At 35.1% G+C, this 27,497-nt stretch overlaps 1 protein-coding gene across 1 annotated transcript in view; it reads right to left on the reverse strand.

Annotated features, from left to right (window-relative positions):
- SPAG16 (sperm associated antigen 16) overlaps positions 1 to 27,497 on the reverse strand; it is a 939,339-nt gene that overhangs the window by 419,110 nt on the left and 492,732 nt on the right. Inside the window, exon 12 of the mRNA XM_057746094.1 lies at positions 26,701 to 26,886. Coding sequence (XP_057602077.1) covers positions 26,701 to 26,886 — 186 coding nt within the window. The remainder of the gene's footprint in view (positions 1 to 26,700; positions 26,887 to 27,497) is intronic.

Consider the following 27,497-nt stretch of genomic DNA (forward strand, 5'->3'; position numbering starts at 1 on the left):
ATCTTCCCGGACCAGGGCTCAAACCCGCGTCTCCTGCATTGGCAGGTGGATTCCTAACCACTGTACCACCAGGGAAGCCCCAGAATGTACTTCTTTTTTAAGGCTGAATAATATTCTATTTTATGTACACACCACATTTTGTTTAGGCATTCATCCATCAATGAACACTTTGGTTGCTTCCATCTTTTGGCCATTATAAGTAATTCTACTATGAACATGGTATACAAATATCTCTTTGAGATCCTGCTTTCTATTCTCTTAGGTACATACCCAGGAGTGGAATTGCTGGATCATATGGTAATTCTATTTTTAATTTTTAGGGGAATCAACATACTGTTTTCCATAGCAGCTTTACCATTTTATATTTCCATCAGCCATGTACAAGGGTTCCAATTTCTCCACATCCTTGCCAACATCTTATTTTTTTACTGTCGCCATTCTAATGGGCAGGAGGTGATATCTCATTGTGGTTTTGATTTTTATTTCCCTAATTATTAGAAATGTACACATCTTTTCGTGTGTGTGTGTGTGTGTGTATGTGTTTTGACCATTTGCACATCTTTGGAGAAATGTCTACACAAGTCCTCTGTCCATTTTTTTTTTTTTCTTTTTGATCAGGTCATTTGGTTTTACTTGTGTTGAAGCAGGACTTCACAAAATCTAATCTGGATAAAACCCCTTATCAGATATATGATATCCAAATACTGTATAGGCTGCCTTTTTACTCTACTGACCATATCCTTTGATGTTCCTAAGTTTTTCATTTTAATGAGATCAAATTTACTTAATTTTACTTTTATTTACTATGCTCTCAGTGTCATATCCAAAACAAAATCACTGCCAAATCCAATGTCATGAAGTTTTCCTATTTGGTTTTTCCTAATATTTTTATAGTTTTAGGTGCTGTGTTTAGGTCTTTGATCCATTTTGAGTTAATTTTTATATATGGTATAAGCTAAGGGTACAGATTTATTCTTTCGCATGCAGATATCCAGTTTCCTCAACATTTGCTAAAAAGACTGTTCTTTCCCTACTGAATGGTCTTGGGAGCCTAGTAAAAATTTATTTGACCATATATGTAAGAATTTATTTGTGGTCTATCTATTCCATTGGCCTATATGTTTGTCTTTATGCCAGTAACACACTGTTTTGATTACTGTATCTTTATAATAAGGTCATTTACTATTTTAATATGACAAATTATATTTCTCAAAACAAACTATCTTGCATTCATAGAATAAATATTTAATCATCCTTCTTCATTACTGTAACATTTTAACACTGAAATCACTAAAATTTTCTTCATGATTTTGGAGTCTATATTCATAAAATGTATATGTATATTTGTTCAAATGAATATATGTGCTCTATAATATTCCGTTGGCTGTTTTCAGGTATTTCTTTGAGTGAATTTTTATATGAAATTTGGCTATTGATGAATTGATCAAGCTAGCATTTTATTACAAATAATTTAGCAATATCTATCAGAAAAAGAAAAATATTTTTTTATCTCTGATGAAAGTTTTTATTCCTAATATTTTACCTTATGAATGTAACTGAGCAACAATTTTTATCTATGGAGTTTTTGATCACAATAGTGAAAAAACTGAAATTAACTCAATTACCCCTTACTAAAGAAATGTCTAAATAAAGGATGACTGAGAATAGGTTCTGGAGGAGGCTACCTGGAATCTATTACAGTTTCACCACATGGTGCCAAGATGTAGGCATTGCATAAATGCCTTCCGGTTTTGCATCTCAGTTTTCTTATGAGTAATATATGTGTATTAAAAGTACCACTTCATGTAGCTCTTGTGAGAATTTAATGAATTAATAAATATAAAATATATGAGTAGCTAGTACATAGAAATTATGTTCTTCAACCACAATTAAATTAAATTATTAATCAATGACAAAATGAAATTTGAGGAATTAAAAAAATGTGAAAGTTGAATAACATACTTCTAAATATGTAATGGGTCAAATAAAAAAATCACAAGGGATATTAGAAAATACTCTGAGATAAATGAAAATGAAAACATAACATACCAATATTTATTGGATGCAGCTAAAGTAGTACCTAGCAAGAAGTTTTTAACTGTAGATGTTTATATTTAAAAAGAACAAACTGGTAACCTTAGTTTCTATCTTAAGACACTGGAAATAGAAGAGCAAACTAAAACTTAAGTAAGTAGAAGACAGGAAATAATAAAGATTAGAGTGTAAATTAATGAAATAAAGAATAGAAAAATAATAGAATAAAATCAAAAGTAGTTTCTCTGAAAAGTCAACAAAACTGACAAATCTTTAGTTACACTGACCAAAGAAAAAATGGAACAGACTCAAATTATTAAATCAGAAATAAAAGAGAGGACATCACTATCAACTTTACAGAAATAAAAAAGGATTACAAGGAAACCCTATTAAAAAAAACCGTATGCCAACTAACTAGACAAATTAAATGGACAAATTTCTAGAAAGACACAAATTACTGAAATTGACTCAAGAAGAAATAGAAAATCTTAACAGACATATACTGAGGAAAGAGACTGAATTGGTGCATTAGTTAGCTAAGGCTGCCTTTATGAAATACCAGAGTAACTTAAATAACTATTTATTTCCCACAGTTTTATTGGCTCTAAGTCTAAGACCAAGGTGTTATCAAGTTTAGTTTCTCTGCAAGCCTCTTTCTTTGGCTTGCAAATGCCTATTATTTCATTGTGTTTTTACATAGCCTCTCTATTTTTAGATTACAGGATCCTATAAATAGAAAATCTTATGAAATCTACAGAAAACCTATAAAACGAACTAGTTCCTCAAGATTGCAGGATACAAGATCAATATACAAAAATCAAGTGTATTTCTAGATACTAACAGTGAACACCCCTTATCCCCAAAATTAAGAAAACAGTTTTCTTTAAAATAGCATCAAGTAAGATACCTAGGAACAAATTTAACAAAAATAATTGCACACTCTTGTGCTCTGAAAGCTCCAAAACATTCTTAGAAAAAATTAAATACCTAAATGAAGGGAAGAACATCATATGTTCTTAGATTAGAAGACTCAAATTTTTAAAATGATAATACTACCCAATTGATCTGCAGATCCAACACAATTTCTATTAAAACCATAGCTCTTTTTTTTTTCCCAAAATTGATAAACTGATCTAAAATTCAAATGGAAAAGCAAGGGACTCAGAATAGCCAAAGTGATCATGTAAAAGAACAACAAAAAGAATTCACATCTCCTGATTACAAAACTTACAAGAAAGCAACAGTAATTAAGACAGTATGGACTATCATAAGGATAAATATATAGGTCAATCAAATAGAACTGAGAGTCCAGAAATAAAACTGATAAACCCTTACACTTATGGTTAACTAATTTTCAACAAGGATATCCAGACAATTCAACATGAAAATAATATAATTTTCAACAAAGGTGTTTCAAGGAAAGCGGGAACAACTGGACATCCACATGTAAAAAAATAAAGTTGAACCACTTAGTTGTATCTTACACACAAAATGGATCATACACTTAACTGCATCAATAAAAGCCAAGTTTACAACCTCCTGGAAGAAAACATAAGAAATATAAGAACAAATGTTTACGATCTTGGCTTTGGCAATATTTTCTCACATAAAACTCCAAAACTATAAGGAATGAAAGAAAAATGGATAAATTGGACTTAAAATTAAAAGTATTTGTGCTGCTAATAACATCAAAAAAGTAAACAATCCACAGAATGGGAAAATATTTGAAAATTATATGTCTGATGATATATAAAGAAATATGTATATAATATGTAAAGAAATATAAATTCTAAAACTCAATAATAAAGTTAACCCAATTAAATTGGGCAATGAATCTGATTAGACATTTATCCACAGAAGATATGCAAGTGGCTATAAGTACATGAAAAGATGCTCAACATTACTATGCACTAGGGAAATGCAAATGAATGTCATGGTGTAATACAACTTCACACCCACTGTAATAATAAATCATATTAAAAAAATAGATAACAAATGTTGGCAAGGATTTGGAGAAATCAGAACCCATATACATTTCCAATAGAAACGTAAATGGTATAGCTGCTTTGAAAAGTAGTTTGGACGTTCTTCCAAATGCTAAGCATAGAGTGACCCTGTTCTTGAACTCCTAGGCTTAATATTGTAGACAAATGTTGCAGACAAATATTCCACAGCAGCATAATTCATAATGGTCAGAAGTGGAAACATCTCAAATATCCAACTGATTAATGAATAAACAAATGTGGTATATCCATATAGTAGAATACGTACATGGTATTTTCTAGTGCTGAACTAATTTTATCCTTATATGCTTTTATTTTTATGAAAGTTTTAGAAAGCATAGAGTTCTATGTTTGGTTTACAAATTATCTTGTTATCAGAAATCCCTATGATTAATTTATTAAATATACCCTGTTCCTCACCTTCTTGAGAATATCTTTCTGGAGTTTAGAGCTCCATATCCTCTATTTTCCTTATTCATTATAATCCCTTGAAGCATTTTATATGTTTTTTCTTTTCTCTCTGCATTCTATCATGCTTTTTAATATGCACCCTCCATAATACTATTTTGATTTTTCTCAATATCAGTTATGCTCTAAATTTACCTTCAATGTATATTTGTATTCTACTATCTATTTGGATTTACTTGAATTCCTCTACTTTTGATTGGTAATCCTTTAGATCATCCCTGAATGATGGACCATAGGTGATGTTCTTAGAATATATTTGTGCATTTTGAAGAGCTACCCTATCAAACTTAACACTGCATCCATTATAAAAACACTGTTGAGAGCATCATTTAATGAATGCCTGCATTCTCTCTGAGTTCATCAGTTAAAATTCTCCCTTAATACTAATAAGATAATTGTGTGTTTTTTTCCCTTAATTACTTGGTTTGAGTGCATCTCAAACATTCTCAGTTACACAAATGAAAAGAAAAATGTCCTTTGCTTGGCTGTTTGAAAGCTTAAAACTAAAAGTGTGACAGCATTAGTGAGTGAGTTATAGCATGCATTTGGTATATTCTTGGTTCCACTTTCTCTCCTTGATGTTTATCTTATTTCTGTCAATTATAATTTAGACTTTTGCCAAATTTTATTTATCCTTGTAAGCTGGCTTAAAACTTATCCAGAAAAAATAAAAAACATAAATAAATCAAATTTAGAGTGTAAATTAAATCTGGCTCAGGCATATTTTTGCTTCTTATTCTTATTTTCTGCATTTTATGTACTTTTGCCTTTTGTATACTATCTCACTATTTAACATAGGAACTCGAGAAATCATGGCAGGCTTGCCATATTGCCATCTTGATTTTCAACATTTCTCTGCCTTAAAGGAACATGTTACTATTGTAATCTTGATTTCACAGACACGCCATATTTCTTCTATACATAAAATAATTTTAAAATTCAGTGTATTATAATTGACGTTTCTACTTGAATATTTATTTTGTATCAGCATAGTAGCCAAATTTAGGTTTTTGTAAATCTGAAGGAAAGCAGATTTTATGTTTTATGTTTTCCAAAATGTTCCTTATTTTTTTTTTACTTATTCAGAGTTTACATGTCATCTTCAAATTATTAAATCTTGAATTTTGATAGGAGAAACTGAGCCCTATTACCTTATGTTTGAATATGGGGACTGCAATTTTAAAATCTTGGTTATCAAACTAAAAGTGTTTCCAAGGATAAATATTAATCAACTTATGCCAAATGTATTGTAAAGAAAACTATGTCAAAGGGGAAATGAGGAACAACTTACTTCTAAAACAAAAGAGATACTATCTTGAACAATAATTTTTAAATGCCTTGAGAAGGTAAAACGGCAATTTAGAAGCTGCTGATTTGAGTGCAATGCTCTGGAGACCTTTTGAACAGGAGAAGACCACTGTGAAAGGGTCATGTGACCTGTGGTCCTACTCAAACTGAAACAGGCCAAAGATGAAGGGGGAGGGCTTAAAGATGAGATGACTATGTCTGTGCATAGGTAACCCTCCAAAAGCACATACATGGTAGGATAAAAAAAAAACCTATGACTATGCAAAGACAAAAAGTCACTTAACATTGTAATTTTTTTTGAAATCTCAGTTTTCATAATACTTAGAAGAATAAAGGGAAATAAAGATCATTTGCAAACATTGCCATTGGCCACAGGTACTGGAATCCAAATGAGAAGCACTGATGTGTGTGAAGCAGCCATTGCATGAACGTTCTCTTTGATATAACATGATCAGCTTATCTAATTCCAAGCTAGAATATATTAATGGCTCATAACAGTTTAAGATTCAGGTGAATCCTCTGACTCACACAGTAGAACTCATGAGTAAGAAATATGTGCCAGTTCATGTCACAGATATACTCAGTGAAAGATGCTTTAGTTACTTCTGATCCAATATTATATATTTTTGTGTCATCTGAATAAAGGCTACATTTTGTTCACACATGTAAGGCTTGTACGCAGTGAAGGAGTGTTATATAGCAAAAATTTGCTAAAGGAACAGAAAGAAAGAAATCATCTTAATTAATGTTAGTTTTAGAAAATGACCTGAAACTGCTGTGTAGCTCTTCACCTGAATATAGGAGTACAGGCATCTCTGTCCATAGATATGTGTGCCTTTAATTTTGTCAGACTCAAACCTGCTTTCATACACCTCAACATGCAATTAAATAAAGGGCATGTGTAGGCATGGTAAATAATATGTGGAGTTAAATATTCAGTGACAATATTCTTTCAATCCTACAGTTGATACTTATTTGCTTCAATGAAAAAGTTTGAATACCAAAGACCTCGTAGTGCAAACAAATAGATACTGAAAGTGAACAGCGGCAATCAAAACTTTTTTTTTAACTCAGAGATTTGCAGTATTGGATGAATAAAAATCGTGCATTAAAAAAGAGTGAGTGTTTTACAATGAGTTATCACCTCACACTGGTCAGAATGGCCATCATCAAAAAATCTAGAGACAATAAATGTTGGAGAGGGTGTGGAAAAAAGGGAACTCTCCTGCACTGTTGGTGGGAATGTAAGTTGATACAGCCACTATGGAAAACAGTTTGGAGGTTCCTTCAAAAACTAAAAATGGAAACTACCATATGGTCCAATAATCCCACTACTGGGCATATACCCAGAGAAAACCATAATCCAAAAAGAAACATGTACCATAATGTTTATTGCAGCACTATTTACAATAGCCAGGACATGGAAGCAGCCTAAATGTCCATCAACAGATGAATGGATAAAGAAGATGTGGCACATATATACAATGGAATATTACTCAGCCATAAAAAGGAATGAAATGGAGCTATATGTAATGAGGTGGATAGACCTAGAGTCTGTCATACAGAGTGAAGTAAGCCAGAAAGAGAAAAACAAATACTGTACGCTAACTCATATATACGGAATCTTAAAAAAAAAAAAAAAAAAGGTACTGATGAACCCAGTGACAGGGCAAGAATAAGGATGCAGATGCAGAGAATGGACTGGAGGACACGGGGTTGGGGGGGCAGGGGGCAAAGGGGAAGCTGGGATGAAGTGAAAGAGTAGCATAGACATATATACACTACCAACTGTAAAATAGATAGCTAGTGGGAAGTTGCTATATAACAAAGGGAGATCAACTCGATGACAGGTGATGCCTTAGAGGGCCAGGACAGGGATGGTGGGAGGGAGTTGCGGGAGGGAGGGGATATGGGGATATATGTATAAGTACAACTGATTCACTTTGGTGTACCTCAAAAGCTGGTACAAGAGTGTAAAGCAATTATATTCCAATAAAGAGCCAAAAAAAAAAAAAAAAAGAAAAAGTGTTTTAGTTGAGTGGTGCCCATGCCTCCAGAAAAGATTATATATATTTGTAGGCACTATATTCATACAATTTGAACTCTCTCATCATTCTATCCTGTAGATGTTAGTAAACTATTTGAAGAAAGTATCAAGAGTTGCTCAGATTTCCTTAGTTCTCATTCAATATGGCTATCTGAAGACAAGGCCAAAGGGACCCTCTGCAGAAGATAATGGATGAAAAGAAGTTGCATGGAACCATTTATTTAAGTTCAGGTACTGCAGGATATATACCTGTTAAGGAGAGAGATGTGGAGAAGTCATTTAACAGTTTGTAATCTACGGAACAAGTATGATGGAAATACATGGGAAGGTGTACAAAGCAACAGCTTATTTTGAATGGGGTGAAGATTTAAGAATGGATTCTAAGGGAAAATGTGAGGCAGAAGATGGGGTAACATGTCATTCGTTAACTATTAGGGGCTACACAGGATGTTTTAAAGGGTAGAGAAAATAGGAGATCGTGATGTGGCAGAAGGACAAAAAAGATAAAGAGAATTGCAGCAGAAACATGAATGCTTTATGACATAGAAAAAAATTATTCGTAAAAGCTAGTGTTAGATTACCCAATAGAAAGAAGAAGCATATGCCTAAGGCACCCACAAAACAGCTACACCAAAAAGGAGGATAAAGGGCAAAGAGAAAAACAGAGAAAGACAATATTTTTTAAAGAATTTTATATTCCAGAAGAACATCCAAGGGATTTTCATAGATAAAAATCAAGTCTTGATGGGCTTTCTTATATACATTGTTTATTATTTTTAATTTTTAAGTTTTGAATTATATGTGGGAGGAGTTTATATCTGTGTGTGTGAATAAGGGCTTAAAACTCACAATCTGACTCTAAGAAAAAAATAAATAGGAAAGAAAAATGTATCCATCAGAGTTGGAGGTTAGGCACAGAGGCTTCTTAGAAGGATGCAGTCTTCCACTGAAATTTGGAAGGAAAAAAAAAATAGGCGGATTATTGGAGAAGGGTCTAGAGGGAATTTAATTCTGAGGAGTAACATGAAAAAAAGATAATTAGCAATAAATAAGACACTAGTGAGGGTCAGAAAGAAAAACATATAGATATTAAGGAGAAAAATAATATGAAATTTACTGGCCAGGAAAACCAAGCTGAAGGGATTTTAGCTAGGGAGAAAAACAGGTTTAGGAAGACAAAGAAACAAGACTAGACCAAGAAAATTAGAAAGAAAAGAAATAAAAAACTGAAGAAGTCACACTACCTGATTTTAAGACTTAACTATACACTACAGTAATCAAGACTGTGTGGTATTGATGAAATAATAAATGCATAGATGAGTGGAATAGAGAACCCAGAAACAGACCAACGTGAATATGATTTTTTACTTTCCTCCACTGAATTGCATTTGTGCCTTTCTCGAAACTCAGTTATTTTGTTTTTATTTGTAAATTTTCATCAAATGGTGATCCTACACCTCACACAAAACTCTCTGACAAAAAATGTGCATCCAAAATAAATTTAAAAATTGCAACAGAAAATCAATTATAATAAAACAATTCAGTTAGAAACTGGGCCAGAGCCTGAACTTCACCAAAGAAGATATACAGCTGGCAAATAAGTACAGTCAACCCTTTAAAAACATGGGTTTGAACTGTGCACATCTACTTACACACAAATTTTTTTTCAATAAATATCTACTATGGCACTACAAAATTCACAGTGATTCTAAAGTTACACATGGATTTTTTGACTGAGTAGGGAGGGATCAGTGCCCCTAACCCCTATGTAGTTCAAGGATGAACTGTTCATGAAAAGATGTTCAACATCATGAGCCATTAGAGAAGAGCAAATTAAGACCATGATGAGATACTGCTATACACTTATTAGAATGGTTAAGATAGTAAAAAAAAAATGCTAATAGTACCAAATTCTGATGAACATTTGGAGAAACGATTTCTCACATATTGTGGCGATAATGTAAAATAGTATAGTTACACTGGAAAATAGTTTGGCAGTTTTTAATAAAGTTAAATGTGCACTTACCATACAACCCAGCAACTGTACTCTTGGGCATTTATTCTAGAGAAATGAAGACTTACATGCACACAAAAACCTACACATAAATGTTCATTGCAGCTTTATTTGTACTATCTCCAAAATGGAAACAAATGAAATATCCTTCAACAAGTGAATATATAAGCAAACTGGTATACCTATACAATTTACTATTATTTAGCAATAAAAAGGATTAACTACTGATACACAAAATAGTTAAATGAGCCTCAAAGGCATTTCACTGAATGAAAAAGACCCAACCTCAGATGGTCGCATACTGTACGGTTCAATTTATATAACAATTTTGAATTGACATTTATAGTAATGGAGACCAGAACAGTGGTTACCAAGGGTTAGAGTTGGGGGAAGAGTGTGATCATTAAAGGGTAACCTGAGGGAGTTTCCTTATGGTGATAGAACAGCCTATATCCTGATTATATAGAGTTACATTGGTTACTCTAATTTACATGTGTGATACAACTTCACAGAACTACACACACACACACACACACACACACACACACACACACACACACACACACACACATAAAAATGCATGCAGAAACTGATGAAATTTGACTAAGGTCTGTGCTTGTGTTAATAATACTGTGCCAATGTCATTTTCCTGGTTTTGATAATATACAATAGTCAGATATTATCATTGGGGGGATCTGCGTGAAGAACATATGAAATCTGTTCCATTTTTCAATTTATTTTGGGTAATTACATTAATTCAAAATAAAAAGGTATATAAGCATAATAGGGATCATCTAAAATTTACTAAGAGAAGCACTGCTAGCCTAAAATTACTCCAATAACCTACTTATAAGAATTTCTCGGGCTTCCTAGGTGACGCAGTGGTTGAGAATCTGCCTGCCAATGCAGGGGACACAGGTTCGATCCCTGTTCCAGGAAGATCCCACATGCCACGGAGCAACTAAGCCCGTGTGCCACAACTATTGAGCCTGCGCTTTAGAGCCCATGAGCCACAACTATTGAGCCCATGTGCTGCAACTACTGAAGCCCACGCACCTAGAGCCTGTGCTCTGCAACAAGAGAAGCCATGGCAATGAGGAGCCTGCGCACCACAACAAAGAGTAGCCCCCACTCACCGCAACTAAAAAGAAAGCCGCACACAGCAAAAAAGACCCAACACAGCCAATTAAATAAATAAATTTATAAAAAATAAAAAATTAAAAAAAATTAAAAAAGAAAATTTCTCCAACAATCTATTTTTAAGAATTGAGACAAGAAGTCAGACTCTATTTTCTTCTAGGAATGATCATAAAAGTCTACTTAAGTACCTAGGTCAACTGAAGCAGCATGAACTCAATAATATAAAATAGAGCTAAAACACAACTTTAATACTATATTCACATTTGCAAAGAGATAATTATAAGAGGAATAAGGGGTTAGAAAGAGGATATATTGTTAGAAAAACGGTTGTCATTATTCCTACCCCTAAATGGACACTTTTGTGTAGCCACTTCTTACACTGATCCTGGTCTTGGCCATGTGACTAGCTTTGGTCAATAGGACAGTAGCAAGCAGAAGCTTGAAAAAGAGGCTTGGAATCAGGGGGAAAAGGAGTAGGGAGGGTATAAGGGATTTAAATATAGAGGAAAAGGAATGAAATATTCATTTTATATGGTACAAAGTTAATTGACAGAGGAAATGCAGCAGGATTCAACCTGTCAGTTGAGGTTATAAAGTAAGATCAATCATTATGATTCTGAGGTGTGTGTCTGTGTGTGTTTCCTATCCATGCTCAGCTAACTAGGTACAGGCAGAGAGTTGGCAGAGAATTTGTTTTAATAGAGTTGTTGAAAGGGGTGTTGAAAGGCAAAAAAATGTGGAGGAAGAGAGGACCAAGGGATCTGAAGTTGCATGGGAAGGACAGACCACTGTGATGGACCTTGGATTTCACTCTGGATAGGAAGGGGGAAATAGGAAGGCTGTTATCAGGGCAAGGGAAAAAACAGTGGAGACAATAAATTATCAGCACTACTGGAATCAAAGAATTGTTGGAGCAGGTGGTATTAGCAGATATAAGCCAGGGAAAGTGGGGGGATTGTACTCGCAGAGCAGCAAACCTAGAATCGATATTTGAAAGTTGTTGGAAGTAAGGAGGTGAAGAAACTGGAAGTCCAAGGTATTAGATGAATTTTATGCTTGAATACTAATGTTGCACCCAATGAACACAGTAAGCCATGTGTAAATCATTTAAAACATGATGGGTATGACCAGGATGTCAGTATATGACCATACACTGAAGGAGCGGCTAACGGTATGGTCTTGAAGCATGTGCTTCTGTGGTTTGTGAGGAGGTGGGAGCAAAGAAAGTGGTCTAGAATTGACAATGAAGAGCATGGAGGGGATGTAAACCATTAATTTATATATTAATTTTAAAAATGTTTATTAATTTCCCAGTATGTCCCAATCTCTGAGTACTGGGAACACATTAGTGAACAAACCTCCAGGTTCAGTGGTGGGGGAAATTTGTGTCAGTAACCCAGATAAATTTAACTTTTGCCTCCATATATATATGTATATATGTATACACATATACATGATAAATATGTACAAAACTCAAACATTTTATGCATGAACCTCTAAGACAGGGTCTAATGATTACTGTTTATTATGAGCTGTAAATCTTTTAGAAAAAAATAAGGGAAGGTAGTTGCAGGCTCCATTAGAAAAGGGCCTTCATCTCCTCAAGGGAGACCAGTTTAAGTCAAAAGATAAAAGAGTACAATGAAGAGGATGGATGATAAAAAATATTTTGCTAATGACAGGCATTAGATTCCAAAGCATACAGTAGAAGGGAGATCAGAGGTGATTAAGGATCAAGGCTGATTTGTGGATTTACGGACGATAACTAGAATATAATGGCTGGTTTTACTCTAGTGATCCAAATTAAACAATGCTCTTAGTCACATGGGATTAATCCCAATAGCCTCTTAAGGGAAGATGAACAACCAAATCCTGTTTGGGGACTGGGTTCTTAGGTAGATTTGGGGGCTAGGAATATGAACAATGGTAGTAAGAGCATTGGTAGTAAGGTAAAAATTCAGATAATGAAAAACTAATTTATTGTTGAGATATCACTGAAAGTCTGAAGTCTAAGATGTCGTAGTCAGTTTAGATATGATAAAGAGGAAATGAGAGCAAGGAATAGAGGTGGCTACATAAATAATTATCACATGTTTGCGAGTTAATGTTATTTGTGTAAGGGATTTACAATCTATAATGAATATTAAGTATGTAGGCAATATCTTTGAGGTGTAGATATATAATTTACTTGTTACAGTTTTGCATGTACCTGTGATATATTAATTTGTATTTGTGTAATAGTGAAGCAAAGTTCAAAGTAAAGTTAAATTTACTCTGGAGATACCAACCTTAATATTTTCTAAAAGGTACACTTAATTTGTCACATAATTATAGAAGTAGGCAAGGAAATGAATTATATAATACCTCTAAAACTGGAAGCATCAGATGCTCTTATAAACTGGTCAGACATCGGGTCAAAGATAATCAAGAAAAAAATGTCAAGTGTCCACTTTCTTTTCCAACAGCCACGGCTTCATATAAAGATGTGTTTTGTGTTTCTAGGCTAAGACAATGCACCTTTTAAAATGCACATTTATATAATCACCATGAATTTCCAGCAGTAACTTTAGGTCTTAAATTTACGGGTTTGAAATTTTGCTTGGATATGTATTCAGAAAGTAACACAAACAATAACTATAAATAACTCATTATACATCTTTAAGATTAATTTTGTCCTTACACATTCTTTGTTTTTTTTTTTTTTTAGAACTTTTATTGAGATACAGTGAACAGACAATAAACAACATATATTTAGAGTGTACACTTTGGTATCCCAATCTCCCAGTTCATTCCCCCCCAACCCTCCCCACTTTCCACACTTAGTGTCCATGTGTTTGTTCTCTACACCTGTGTCTCTGTTTCTGACTTGCATTTCCTCTTTCATAGTTGTTAGCATTTGCCTTAGGTATTGAGGTGCTCCTATATGGGGTGCATATATATTTATAATTGTTATCTCCTCTTCTTGGATGGATCCCTTGATCTTTATGTAATGTCCTTTCTTGTCTCTTGTAACATGTTTTATTTTAAAGTCTCTTTTATCTGATGTGACTATTGCTACTCCAGCTTTCTTTTGATTTCCATTTGCATGGAATATCTTTTTCCATCCCCTCACTTTCCATCCGTATGTGTGCCTAGGTCTGAAGTGGGTCTCTTGTAGACAGCATATAGAAGGGTCTTGTTTTGGTATCCATTCAGCCAGTCTGTGTCTCCTGGTTGGTGCATTTAGTCCATTTACCTTCAAGGTAATTATCGATATATATGTTCCTAATACCATTTTTTAAATTGTTTTGTTGTTGCTGTTGTAGGTCCTTTTCTTCTCTTATGTTTCCTGCTTAGAGAAGTTCCTTTAGCATTTGTTGTAGGGGTGGTTTGGTGGTGCTGAATTCTCTTAGCTGTTGCTTGTCTGTAAAGCTTTTGATTTCTCCATCGAATCTGAATGAGATCTTTGCTGGGTAGAGTATTCTTGGCTGGAGGTTCTTCCTTTTCATCACTTTAAATATATCATGCCACTCCCTTCTGGCTTGCAGAGTTTCTGCTAAGAAATCAGCTGTTAACCTGATGGGAGTTCCCTTGTATGTTATTTGTCGTTTTTCCCTTGTTGCTTTTAATAACATTTCTCTGTCTTTGATTTTTGTCAATTTGACTACTATATGCCTTGGCGTGTTTCTCCTTGGGTTTATCCTGCCTGGGACTCTCTGCACTTCCTGGACTTGGGCAGCTATTTCCTTTCCCATGTTAGGGAAGTTTTCAACTATAATCTCTTCCAATATTTTCTCGGGTCCTATCTCTCTCTCTTCTCCTTCTGGGACCCCTATAATGCGAATTTTGGCACGTTTAACATTGCCCGAGAGGTCTCTTAGGCTGTCTTCAGTTCTTTTCATCCTTTTTTCCTTATTCTTTTCTGCATCAGTGATGATCACCATTCTGTCTTCCAGGTCACTTATTCGCCCTTCTGCCTCAGTTCATCTGCTATTGGTTCCCTCTATCGTATTTTTCATTTCCATTATTGTGTTGTACATCTCTGTTTGTTTGCTCTTTAATTCTTCTAGGTTTTTGGTAAACTTTTCAATCTTTGCATCCAGTCTTTTTTCAAAGTCCTGGATCATCTTCACTATCATTATTCTGAATGCTTTTCCTGTAAGAGTGCCTATCTCCTCTTCATTTAGTTCTTTTTCTGGGGTTTTATCCTGTCCCTTCATCTGGTACAAAGTCCTCTGCTTTTTCATTTTCTCTATCTTTCTGTGGCTGTGGTTTCCAGTTCCACAAGACGAAATACTGCTGATACTGCTTGATTCTGCTGTCTGCCCTCTTGTGGAGGAAGCCATCTAGGAGCCTCCTGTGTGCTTCCTGATGGGAGGGACTAATGGTGGGTATGGCTGGGTGGGCAGAGCTTAGTAAGGCTTTAATCTGATTTGGTGGGTGGAGCTCAGTAAAACTTTAATCTGCTTGTCTGCTAATGGGTGGGGCTGTGTTCCCACCTTGTTAGTTGTTTGGCCTGAGGCTACCTAGCACTGGTGCCTACAGGCTCTTTGGTGGGGCTAATAGCAGACTCTGGGAGGACTCACAACAATGAGTACTTCCCAGAACTCCTGCTGCCAACGCCCCTGTCTCCTCAGTGAGCCACAGCTGCCCCCCACCTCCGCAGGCAACCCTCCAACACAAGCAGGTAGGCCTGGTTCAGTCTCCTATGGGGTCACTGCTCCTTCCCCAGGGGTCTTGGTGAGCACGATTTTTTGTGTGCCCTCCAAGAGTGGAGTCTCCATTTCTCCCAGTCCTGTGGAGGTCCTGCAATCAAATGCCGCTGGCTTTCAGATTCTGATTCTCTGGGGATTCCTCCTCCCGTTGCTGGACTCCCAGGTTGGGAAGTCTGACATGGGACTCAGAACCCTCACTTTATTGGGTGGACTTCTGCAGTATAACTGTTCTCCAGTTTGTGAGTCACCCACCCAGCATTTATGGGATTTGATTTTAACACCACTGCACCCCTCCTACAGTCTCATTGTGGCTTCTCCTTTGTCTCTGGATGTGGGGTGTCTTTTTTGGTGAGTTCCAGTGTCTTTCTGTCGATGATTGTTCAGCAGTTAGTTGTAATTCCAGTGCTCTTGCAAGAGGGAGTGAGCGCACGTCCTCCTACTCCGCCATCTTAATCCTATCCTTGATCTGAGATTAATTTTGAAATATCTGAATTACTTAGCATAAGAAAAAACAAGTTTTGCATCTCTTTGAATCCGTCTGTATACTTAGGAAATCACATAACACAGGTATGCATCTTTCTAGCCAGACGTAAAACATAAGCAGGGTAGGATACAATACATCTTAGTATAATTATTTCTATTTGTTATTAGTGAATAGCATTTTAGACTATTTCTTGCTAATGCATATTATTCTAAAATTTATCATATTCTTCGTTATGCAAGGCAAAAAGCAAACTGACACTATAACCCCAAACCAAATTGAAATGGAACCATCACAGAGAAGTTCACGCTTCATGTGAAAACTGCTCTAAACGATCCTATTGGATGCCTTATGTGTGACAGATACCTACAGGCTACTAATAAAATTCAAATACCAATGAGAAAATTATCTTTGGAAAGATGTGCAGACTCAGCGCCATTTTTTTTTTTGGTCTGACATTATTTTAATAAGCGAGTGGGCTAGAAAAGTTGTTCTTTTGTTCACTAATTTATTCAATAAATGCTTTGTGTCAGGCACTGGCTATAATTTGACAGACATGATCCCTGACTCCATGGAAGGATCTTGGGAGAGCATTCATCTAATACTACAGTCATACATGCCCAGCCCTGCGGTGCCCCCCCAACAGAACCTGTTGCAAGGAACAGAGCTGGAAGTCCCTCACCTTTGTGTCCACGCTCTCCCAGGGTGCTCCTGGCCCCCAGCTGAGCGCACGGGGACACACCAAAGCTGAGTCATTTGCTGCCCTGTGTGGGCCTCCCTCTTTAGCTAGCACTCCCAGGGGACCCATCAGCAGTCTGGCTCTGGTGGGATTTGAATCCTCAGCACCATTTTTAATGTCCCTGTTATTGGTGGCTTATTACCCCAAAGGCTCTATTTATTTCCAAGAACAGAGACCTAGTATGCACTAACAGCATCTCAGAAAGTCAGGCACCCTCACTGATAGTTGCTTTGCATCTCTAGAGGTAAGGAATTAATCCTATGACCAACGGCCAGGTTAGAGAGCTTGTCTAATAATTTCCAAATTGTAGAAAATCAGCAATGCCTTCTTCATTGGTGTAAGCTCCACGAGGGCTGGGTTTTATTTGTCTGATTCAGTGCTGTATCCCAGCTCCATGGATTAAGAGTTGCTGAGTAACTCACAAAAATTGAATAAATGAATAATCATTTTTAAGTTAGAAAGCAATTTGTAATAATTTCGTGGGCAAATCTAGTAAATGATTCAAGAAATTATGGGCCAAATCAGAAGGTATGATGTTTCTAGAAGGTGAAATCCTGCTAAAGGCGATGTTTCCTGCAGGATCCACTCTAGGTTAAGAGGTAAGCAAAGGCTAGATCAGGGAATAAACATTTCACATTCCTTGACTGAAGAAGATTTGGTTCATTTCCTACCCAGGGCACACATTAACAAGTTCTGCTCTTATTGATACATGTTAGAATTTTGTACAAACTCGTGCCAGATACTATGAAGAAACAATATTTAAAATTTCTATGAAAAAATTTCTTTAGTGTTTTATTTGAGAACAAATTCAATTTTATTATCTAAATAGGAAGTATTTCCCACCTAAGAACATAGTTTTATATAAGAAAGTTAATTCTATGTAAATTTTTATTGCTTGCTATTTTTATACCAAACAGTTTACATCTTTTATTTTGATTTGATGCATTTGGACATTCAGTTCATTTCAATAACAACTGAATCAAATCTTAGAGTTCTCTTTAAATGAAACCATTTCAGTAATTCCAAAACAATGTTTCGGAATAATACTTAGTTTTTGATGTATAGAATAAATGGTTTTGAAACAAATTGGTTTTGGAGTCATATAGAAAGCATAAGTAAGTATGTAAATAAATAAATCCAATTTCAATTAGATGATCTTAAAATATCTGAGATAGTCAAATATTTCTGGTACTGTAAAACTAATTTTGAGTTGAACATGTAAATGCACTGCTTTAATACTAGTATATGTATATACATCAACATTTGCTTATACATACACAAAGGGCATGCATAAGCATACTATATATTTGATCAAAACAAATATAAAAATATATGTGATTTTAGTTATTTTACCTCATGTGTACTATGCCCGTATATCTTTTTAACATGTATGAATGAAGAAATACATCAAACCCGTTTAGTAATTATTATTGAGGAGGACTCTAGAAATCTATTGACTAGAATCTTTCAGGCAGGGGTAGAGAAGGAGTGTTGCGTCTTTTATATGTCAAAGACATTGCTTTGATTGGTGCTAACAGAGTAATAGTATATCATGTTGTAAAACATATATATTCACTCTTATTAGAATATCTTTAGTTTCACCTGTACTCATCCAAATTACTTCTAATATACAGTTGTTAGTTTGAGAAATAACAAACAGAACGTGTACCTTAGTTAGTGAAGTTAGATACAAATTATATAACTCATTTATAAGAAATAGTGTTTGTTTTATAAATGTAAAGAGCTAAATGTGTTAAATTTGTAATATCTATATCGTTTACTGATCAATTTCTACATATTGATGTAAAAGAATGCTCACATCAAGTTTACTGCAGTGGATACAGCTGCCTGAAGCATTCTTCATGCATTTACAAAAAGCCATACTGAAAAATCAAGAAGCTCCTCACAATCAATCAATGTATGGCTTACTAAATGAAATCTGAACTTTAGCTTTAATATATTTTTCTTCATAAGTAGATATTCCTTTAATATTGCTTATTAATTATGCACTATTTTGGAAGGAACATGACAGTGAAAATAATATGCTATTTTCTTTTTAACATTTTTGGGCTTATCTATGTATTTATATTCAATAATACTTAGCTATTGCTTAAAGACTGTATTTCAAGAGGGAATTATTCATTTGAATACAAATGGAAATCCAAGAATATGTAATAATTGATTTATTATCCATGGAATAGGATAATTGATCATAAGAGGTCAATTTTAGAATGTTTCCATTTCTTTTAATGTAACATAATCATGTTTCAAGCACTGCTCTAGCAGTCTATTAATATATACCCTGGGTGCCTTCTCAGCTATAAGAAGGCAAGCTGGGGGATTTTACAATGCAAGACAGGTATTAATGTACCAATAATCCATGCCCTTGAGTCTTAACACTTCTTCTTACATTATTATGCTTTAAAACCATTAATATTGTACAATATGTCCTTCATCTAATAAATTCAACTTTGCATATGTATCATAAAGAACATGACATATATTATTAGTAAAATATAAATACTATCCTCCCTTTTTTAAATGTATTTGGTGCTATCTCATCATTACTAATTTTGTAATAAAGAAATAAATTTCTCCCAATTTAAAGTTCACATCGGTGAATTATGTGACCAAAAGAAATTAACAGTACATACTATTAAAAGAAAATAACTCACCATAAGGGAATCCTAATATTTCACATTTCCTTTTTCTTAATTTTAACTGTTCCTTTTATTTATTGCATTCTGTTTCTCTCATCTCATCCAGCCTTGGGGTTATACTGCCCAATGAATTACTAATTAAGAAGGAAGCAAGGCTGGTGGGCAGGAAGGAACATTCAGTTCTCTTCAAAGGACATCACCTGTTAGATGAAGAGTGAGGAGGCATCCCTCATTCTACAGCATTTCCTGGAATGCCAGTTGATGAATCTGGTTGGAAAAGCCTTTTATAAAGTTCACATTAGTGTTCCAGTATAAAGAAAATGAGCTTTAGGCCTTCCAGGTGTCTCAAAGTATTACAGGTGATTTGGTTTCTATTTCTCTCATAACTCATAATGCCTCAGCAATTCCTAGTGGCTTTATCTTCCAAATCTTATCCAGAATACAAACAATTCTCATTACCTTCTGTTCCCATCATGGCGCAAACCTTCACTGTTTTTTGCCTGGATGGTTGCAATAGCCTCCCAGCTCTTCTTCCTGTTTTTACCCTTGTCTCCCCAGCCCTCCTCTGTCACAGTCTAATCTAAACACAGTAACCAGAGTCATCTTGTTAGAGCACAAAACAGATTACACGACTCTTCTGCTCAAAACCCTCCAGTGGTTTCCCATCTCACTGAGAATAAAGGTCAAAGTCATTCAAACAGATTACAAAGCTGAATGTGGTGTGCAACACACACATTTAACTGCCTTTTCTCTAGTACTCACTCATCTGCTCACACTACTCAAGTCACACGGGCCTTCTTGCTGTTCCTTAGTCATAAGAGTCCTGCTACCACCAGAGGGGAGCTCACTGCTCAGAAGAACTTGGCATGTTCTTTTCCCGGATATCTTCTTTGCTTATTGCCTTACCTACTTCAGATTACCCAAATGTCAACGTCATAGTGAGAATTTCCCTGACCATCCTGTTTAAAATTGCAATTCCTGCAATGCCTACCATTTCTTTCCACTTTTCATACCTTACTTTCTTCTCTACCAAACTTAATACCCCTAAACACTATACGTAATTAATTGGCTTATTTTCTGCCTCCCAATAGAATGCCATCTACATGAGTACAGGAATTTTTGTCTATTTTGTTCATTGATAGAGCTTAGTGACTAGAACAATGCACATAACAAAGTATCCAATGCATATGTGTTGGATCTATAATCTTTGGGAAAAAAAACAAACATATAAGGTCAACCACAAGGAGGGTACTCTTTTGTATCCTATCAGCCTGACTGCAATCAGCAAAACTGATTTTTATCCGTAAGTATATTAAATGCTACAATGAAGTTGAAGTCCTCAGTTTTTTTTTCCTGCTGTTTAAATGAAATCATTACTATTGAATCAGCTTTCCACTAATGATTTGTACAATACTTGCATGTTAACAGTTACCTTTACAGGCATTAATTTCCCTGCAAACCAATTATGTGACTTACAAATGTTGCTAATGGCAAATAGGACTTCAGAGGCTCCAATAGTATTACAACAGACATCAAGGATGAGAAGTGAGAAGGGGCAAGGGAAAAAAAGCAGTTGAATGGCCATCTAATATCAGCACAGAATTTCTATTACTATACCATCCAAATAATTTTGATAACATTTCAGGGCTTGTAGTAGTTGCCTTATTAATATGTCATGAGGAAAAAAAAAATTACCTGAAAAATATTTACAGGGTGCCTATATTGGACTGGGCAGATCAAACCACTATAACAAATAGATTGGAAATATAATGTTTCCCATAAAATAGAAATTTATTTTCTTATTTCTGAGTAGTCCAGAGAATGTTGTAGGTGAACTGGAGGTTGGGTCTGGGGGTGGCTTTACATTAAGCAAGCTGACGATCACACTGTAATTCTCAATGATTGGTTTCTAAGGTTACTCTAGTCATTGTTATTAATATCCCATCCCACCACAAGGGAGAAAGAATACAGAAATGGTACATATCATTTCAACTTATATTCTATTGTAGAGAACTTAGTGATGTAACCACAGTTAAAGTGAGGCTGAAAAAAAATAAAAAGTAAGGCTGAGAACACCACTTAGAAAGCTAGGTGTCCAATTCATATACAAGAAGGAGAAAATGAGTTCTGGTGAACAGCTAGCAGTTTCTGCCATGGTTTGGCCTTTTGCCCATGAAATACCTGTGCCATCTTTCTTTTCACATGTACGGTATTCAATGACATCGCCTCCCAAAAGGAGACAACACCAAGTCTCACTTATTTCCTGCATGTATCTCACAGTCCATGATCTCTGCATGATGCACCATCTGCTCCACTGTGTTCAGATGTGTCTCTTGTGTTCGAATGACCAACCAAATAAAAGACAAGTTTTCTGCCTCCCCCACCATCACAAACACAATGTACAATGATGAAGCAGGGCAGGATAACTGCAATACAAACTCTAGTACAGAAAGTAGAAAAAAAAACGGGAAATACACAAGAGTCACTAGTCCAAAGAGTGATAGAATCCTGGGCAGGCATCCTGAGAAACTGCCATTGCATTGAAGTTTTTTTTGAATGAATCATGCCTCTCTCACTAAGAGGAGCTCCTCTGCTTAGTCTCTGTGGCCTCTGGCTCTGTTTCATGGCCAAGGTTTTTCCTTGTCCATTTTCCTCTATGACCACATCTAAAGTGGGTGCTATTGTCTGTGACTTGATTCCAAGCAGTATAACACTAGCAGTCCACTTCCTCTGGATGCAAGTTCAGGGTCCTGAGGATTGTTTTACAGCTTGAAGAGTCAGGGGTTATTAAGATAGGCTCACGGTCTCCTCGTCAATACAGTTCTCTCAAAAACTAGATAGGTTTTCTGATATATTTGCTTCCAGTCAATGGAATTCAAGCAGTAACCACAAATTACTTTCCTAAACATAGTTCTTAAACCTGCTTTATTTTTCTCTCTCAAACATAATCCTGAGGTAATCTGAAACAATACACCTGGATATAAGGGCAGCAGATTTAATTCCCATTGTTTGGGGTCTGGAAGCTGAATTGTACAAAGCAATCTGTTTCCTTCCATCCTTGTTACAAACCACTCAATTCTTGCCTGTGTAATATTGTGTTAAAAGCAGTGAGGGCAGCTACACTTGGTAACTTTTTGCTTGTTTCAAATCCTTTCCCCTGAAGCTACAAGCTAAGTACAGGCACATAGTCTACATTCCAAACCTCAGAGATATAGTGAGATATAGGCACTAATCCAAATACCCAACTACCTTGGGGAAACAAGCCAACCAGAATATCTTACCTGATATTATAAACTGCAGAGGCATTGCATATTCTCTGTTTCAAAACTACTGCATTTTTAAATTAATTGTAATCTCATTCAGGGCAGTAATGGAGTCTTAGAATTTTCTAATGTCTATAACACAGCCCAACACTGGTAATTCATTTAATGAATATTTATTGATAATCTCATGCTTTAAAGAAACACAATTTTTATAGTTGACTGAGACATTTTCTGATTTTCCTATCTAATTTTCATCACTTTATAGATTCATGTAGAATAAGACAACAACTAAATTATAATTTGAATGTGGATGGGAGCAGGGAAAGCACTTTCTTCATGTTGATTTTCTCTTTATCTTTTATGCAACCAAACTGCTATGTATCAAGCATTCTCCACTTAGGATAAAATGGTGTGTGTGTGTGTGTGTGTGTGTGTGTGTGTGTGTTCAAGTGTGCATGTGTGCTTTAAGACTGATTTTTAAAGCATATATTCGAAAATTAAGGTAGCAATAAATAATTACAAATTAAAATACATATAAATTTCTACTTTTACTAAATGATCATTCAAAAGAACATTGAAATACTACTTTTAATTATTTATAGAAAACTTGTAGAATGTCAGTGCATCCAGACTAAGAATGCCACAGATACTGTTCAGAGATTCTTATTAGCATTTAGTAAACGTGGATCTTGATCTGGATTTTTTACATTAATTATGATTTCCAGGTATCCAACTTTCTGGTGAGAAGCTAATTAGATGGTCTTAGCAAGTAATATCCAATTCAGGAAGAATTTCAGGGCTGTTGATATGATACCAACTAAAGGAGATTCAAGGCTGAGCCAGGGGTCCAAAGGGAAGGGCAGACTGTAAATACAAGAAGAATATATTCTAAATTCTTCCTTCTCTGGTGAACAGCAGAGACTCTCAATATTTTTTAATTAAAAACTACATGACATCAGTACAAGAGTATATGACCCAGGATAGCACAGTTTCTACCACCATCACCTTACCAAGGCAAATAACCTCTTCCCTTAAGTCACTAAGCCAGTTTCAGTGACCTATAAAATTTTAAGCAGGACACTAGTTTTAAATATGGATCCATGAGCAATCGTAAATTACAGCTCAGTGCTTTGATTGTAATTTTGAAAGCTCTATCAATAGCGACCAAAGAAACAATCAACCTCTCCCTTATATGTCAATACTTATCCACTACCTCAGCTTTAAAATTGGTATAACTTCTTTGTCTTTAATGATGAAGGTGAGCTCTTAACTTGATGGGAAATTTGAAATAAAAAGAATTTTTGTTATCAATAGGAAGCAATTTTGATCTGTTATATCAATATATACTAGGTCTCAACTGGAAGACAGTATTTGGATATTAGGGTTATGGAGAAAAGATGTCATCAAAGTGTTTGAAATCATTCTAAGTAGGGCTGAGTCTACTGGGAATCCTTTTTTTGTTTTTTTTTAAACATAGTTTGATTTAAACAATTTAATGATTAAGACATTTGAAAATATATTTTAAAATGAACCACAGTCTTCTATTAAAAGCCTCATCAAGCCAAAGTGATAAAAAATTAAAATTAGATGTGTTAAAATTTCATTTCTATAAGATTAATAAATTCTAGAGATCTACTCTACAACACAGTACCTATAGATAACAGTACTGTTAACATACTTAAAATTTTGTTAGTAGGCTAGATCTTATATTAAATGTTCTTATAAAAATAATAATAATATTAAAGAGGGCAGGAGGAAATTTTCAGAGGCAATAGATACCTTAATGCATTGATTGTAATGGTTTCACAGGTATATATTTATCCTCAAACTCATCAAGTTGTTCACACTAGATACATGCAGCTTTCTGTATGTCAATTATACTTCAAAATAAAGTGGCTTTTAAAAATTCTAGTAATCTATTATAATAAATATTTATGAAATATGGTTGCATAATATAGAAACATAATAAAATTAAGAATTACATGATTGATTATTCCAGATAACCAAATGGTACGCACATGAGTATTAAAATACATCTTAAATTGTCACTATTTTAGATAGAAATAGGTCTAAAGTGTATTATTTACATCTATGTTGTCTCTTTCAGAATATGCTAAACATTATTTAAGCTGTATCTTTGTAACTCAAGTGGATTATGCTACTTATCTATTAATGCTTTGTAATTGTCAAAGTCTGGACAAGAGACAGAACTTGCACTCAACATTTTAACAGTAAGAATTTAACATGTGAGCCTGTTAACCATGCATACGATTGTTAACTAGATAACTATAATGGGAAAACAAGAACATGAAGGTATCCTGGAGACAGGCACTGCAGGGAAGAGCTACCACCCATAGGGCTGAGTGAACAAAGTGATGGGGGCGGGATTATTGAAATGTAAAACCCTGGGGCGGTGGGGGTGGGTGCTGCAGAGCGGAAGCTCAGCTCTCTGAGGAGGGGCACAGGACCGCTGGTGTTGATGTTCCGCATCTTCGGAAATGGGCCACGCAGAGCCGGGAACACAGAGCTCTGTCTCAGAAGGCGGCACCTGTTTGATGACGGACGGCATGATGCAGCTGTTTCTGCAAGCACTGGAAAATGTCCACTGGACTCAGCTGCTGTGATGAGAACCAACTGCTGTTGCTGAGGTGAAGTGTTGCTAAGGTGATGTGCATTGGAACTACAAGCCCAGAAGAAGCTCACAGGAAGCAGACAGGAAGAAGCAGGCCCCCTCTACCTCTTCTAGCCTTATGGTCTCCTACAAGCGCCCACTATTACCAAAGCCTAATAGAGAGTCAGATGGTAAAGCAAAAATGTGGTTTGCAAAGTTCCAGCTCCAGCATCACGAAAAGATACAGAAGGGTGAGCTGGGTACTTTCAGGGAATCCTCCCAGAAAATGGTGGACTTTTTTTGTAAGCACCTTATTTGCTCTTTCTTCTAAATATGTTACCCATGATTCAAGGAAGAATGGGGAAAGTTTGTTCAAAGTTCCTGTTTTACCCATGACCCCAAAAGCAACAGTGTCCACCTTTAATGTGAGTTCATCTTTCTCTTACAAAATAAACGACAATGGCTCAGTGATCATTGTTTACATAAATTTTGAGGAGTTACTATCTCATATTTGAAAACTGGGCATTGATTAAAATATTAGAGTGATCAACAATCTGACTGATGATTTATAATCCCTTAGTTAGCTAAAGCAATCAGGGTATTTGATACTAGCTCTTTTTATCTTATTTGTATACCTAACAGGATGGAATAATTATCCAAAAATACATGGATGACAGGTATTTTGATAGCAAAAAATATAATAGATTTGTCTGTCTTGAATTAAGATCAAAACGAAAAACTTCTACATCCATACAGTACTGTATAGGACTTTGCATACAATAAACCGAATTAGTTCTTACAATTTGTGAATTGCCAAGAAGCATTTAATTTGGGAAATGTTATAATATATCAAAATTAAGTGTGAAGCAAATAACTATTTCTGTCATCTTCATGTCTATTAAATTGTTGGTTTGATAATCCAGAGAGATAGCGGGCCTGTGGAGGGGAAAACTAAAACCTAACTCTTTAAAATAAGTATCTGTTTCTATCTTGCTTAAAACAAACAGCTTTCCAATGAAGCAATTCTAATCTGATTACATAGGCTTGATCTTGAACCTAGGTTTAAAAAGAACTCATTGTATCAACAGATTAATGGAATTAGAAATGGATTTCACAGAGATTATTTAATTATATAATTTTATGAATTAACAGGTTTTTTTTAATTTCCCACTGAGGGAAAAATTATCCATGTATATTTATCAACATAGAGTGTTAATACCGTTCAAAGTACTTCTTACCTATTAACATCCCAGATTTTGCTAGTTGTATCCAGTGAGGAAGAAGCCACAAAATCACCACAGGAGTGCCACGTGCAGGACCATACTGCATGGGTGTGTCCTTTGAAGGTCAAAATGCAATTGCCTTTAGACAGGTCCCATAATTTAACCGTAGTGTCACCACTTGAAGTTGCCAACTTGTTGCCACTATTTGCAAGAACATAAAAAGGTAATTTGTTAAAAAAAAAAATCAATTTACAGTTAATTTATTTTTATGAATGGTTGTATTCTGTGAATAACTTGTATGTGTGTGTTTGAGTTATTTTTACTTTTTAATGGCATATCCTTATGCCTGAATCTTATTATCTTGAGTCTACACAATATGATACTTCCTTATATTGTTTAGCAATTCAAATTGATTAGAGAAACTGCTGTTGGACACTTTCTAGAGTAATTCTTCAATATTCTTCCAGATTAATTCACTAAACAGTACTTTTTTAAAGTATATATTGGTTTCAGGGCTATGTTAGGCTCTGTGGATGATATAGCCTCAGAATGATGAAAATTTAGAGACAGACTAAGACAATTTCAAAAATGTAATACAATACAAAACAGCAGGTCAGCACTGTTTATGTCTGTATTAACTAAATGCTGCAGGAGTGCAGTGTGGATGATGAAAGAAGATGTGAATCAGAAATGAGGGGGCTTTGGAGCTTGAGAGATGAAAGATTTTGCAGAGCTGGGTGGTTAAGAATGAGTCACTGGATTTTCCATTTGAGTCATTAGTAGATGTTCAAAAAAAAAAAAAGCAGTGGCTT

This window comes from Hippopotamus amphibius, chromosome 8, assembly GCF_030028045.1.
Source record: "Hippopotamus amphibius kiboko isolate mHipAmp2 chromosome 8, mHipAmp2.hap2, whole genome shotgun sequence".
NCBI lineage: Eukaryota > Metazoa > Chordata > Mammalia > Artiodactyla > Hippopotamidae > Hippopotamus > Hippopotamus amphibius.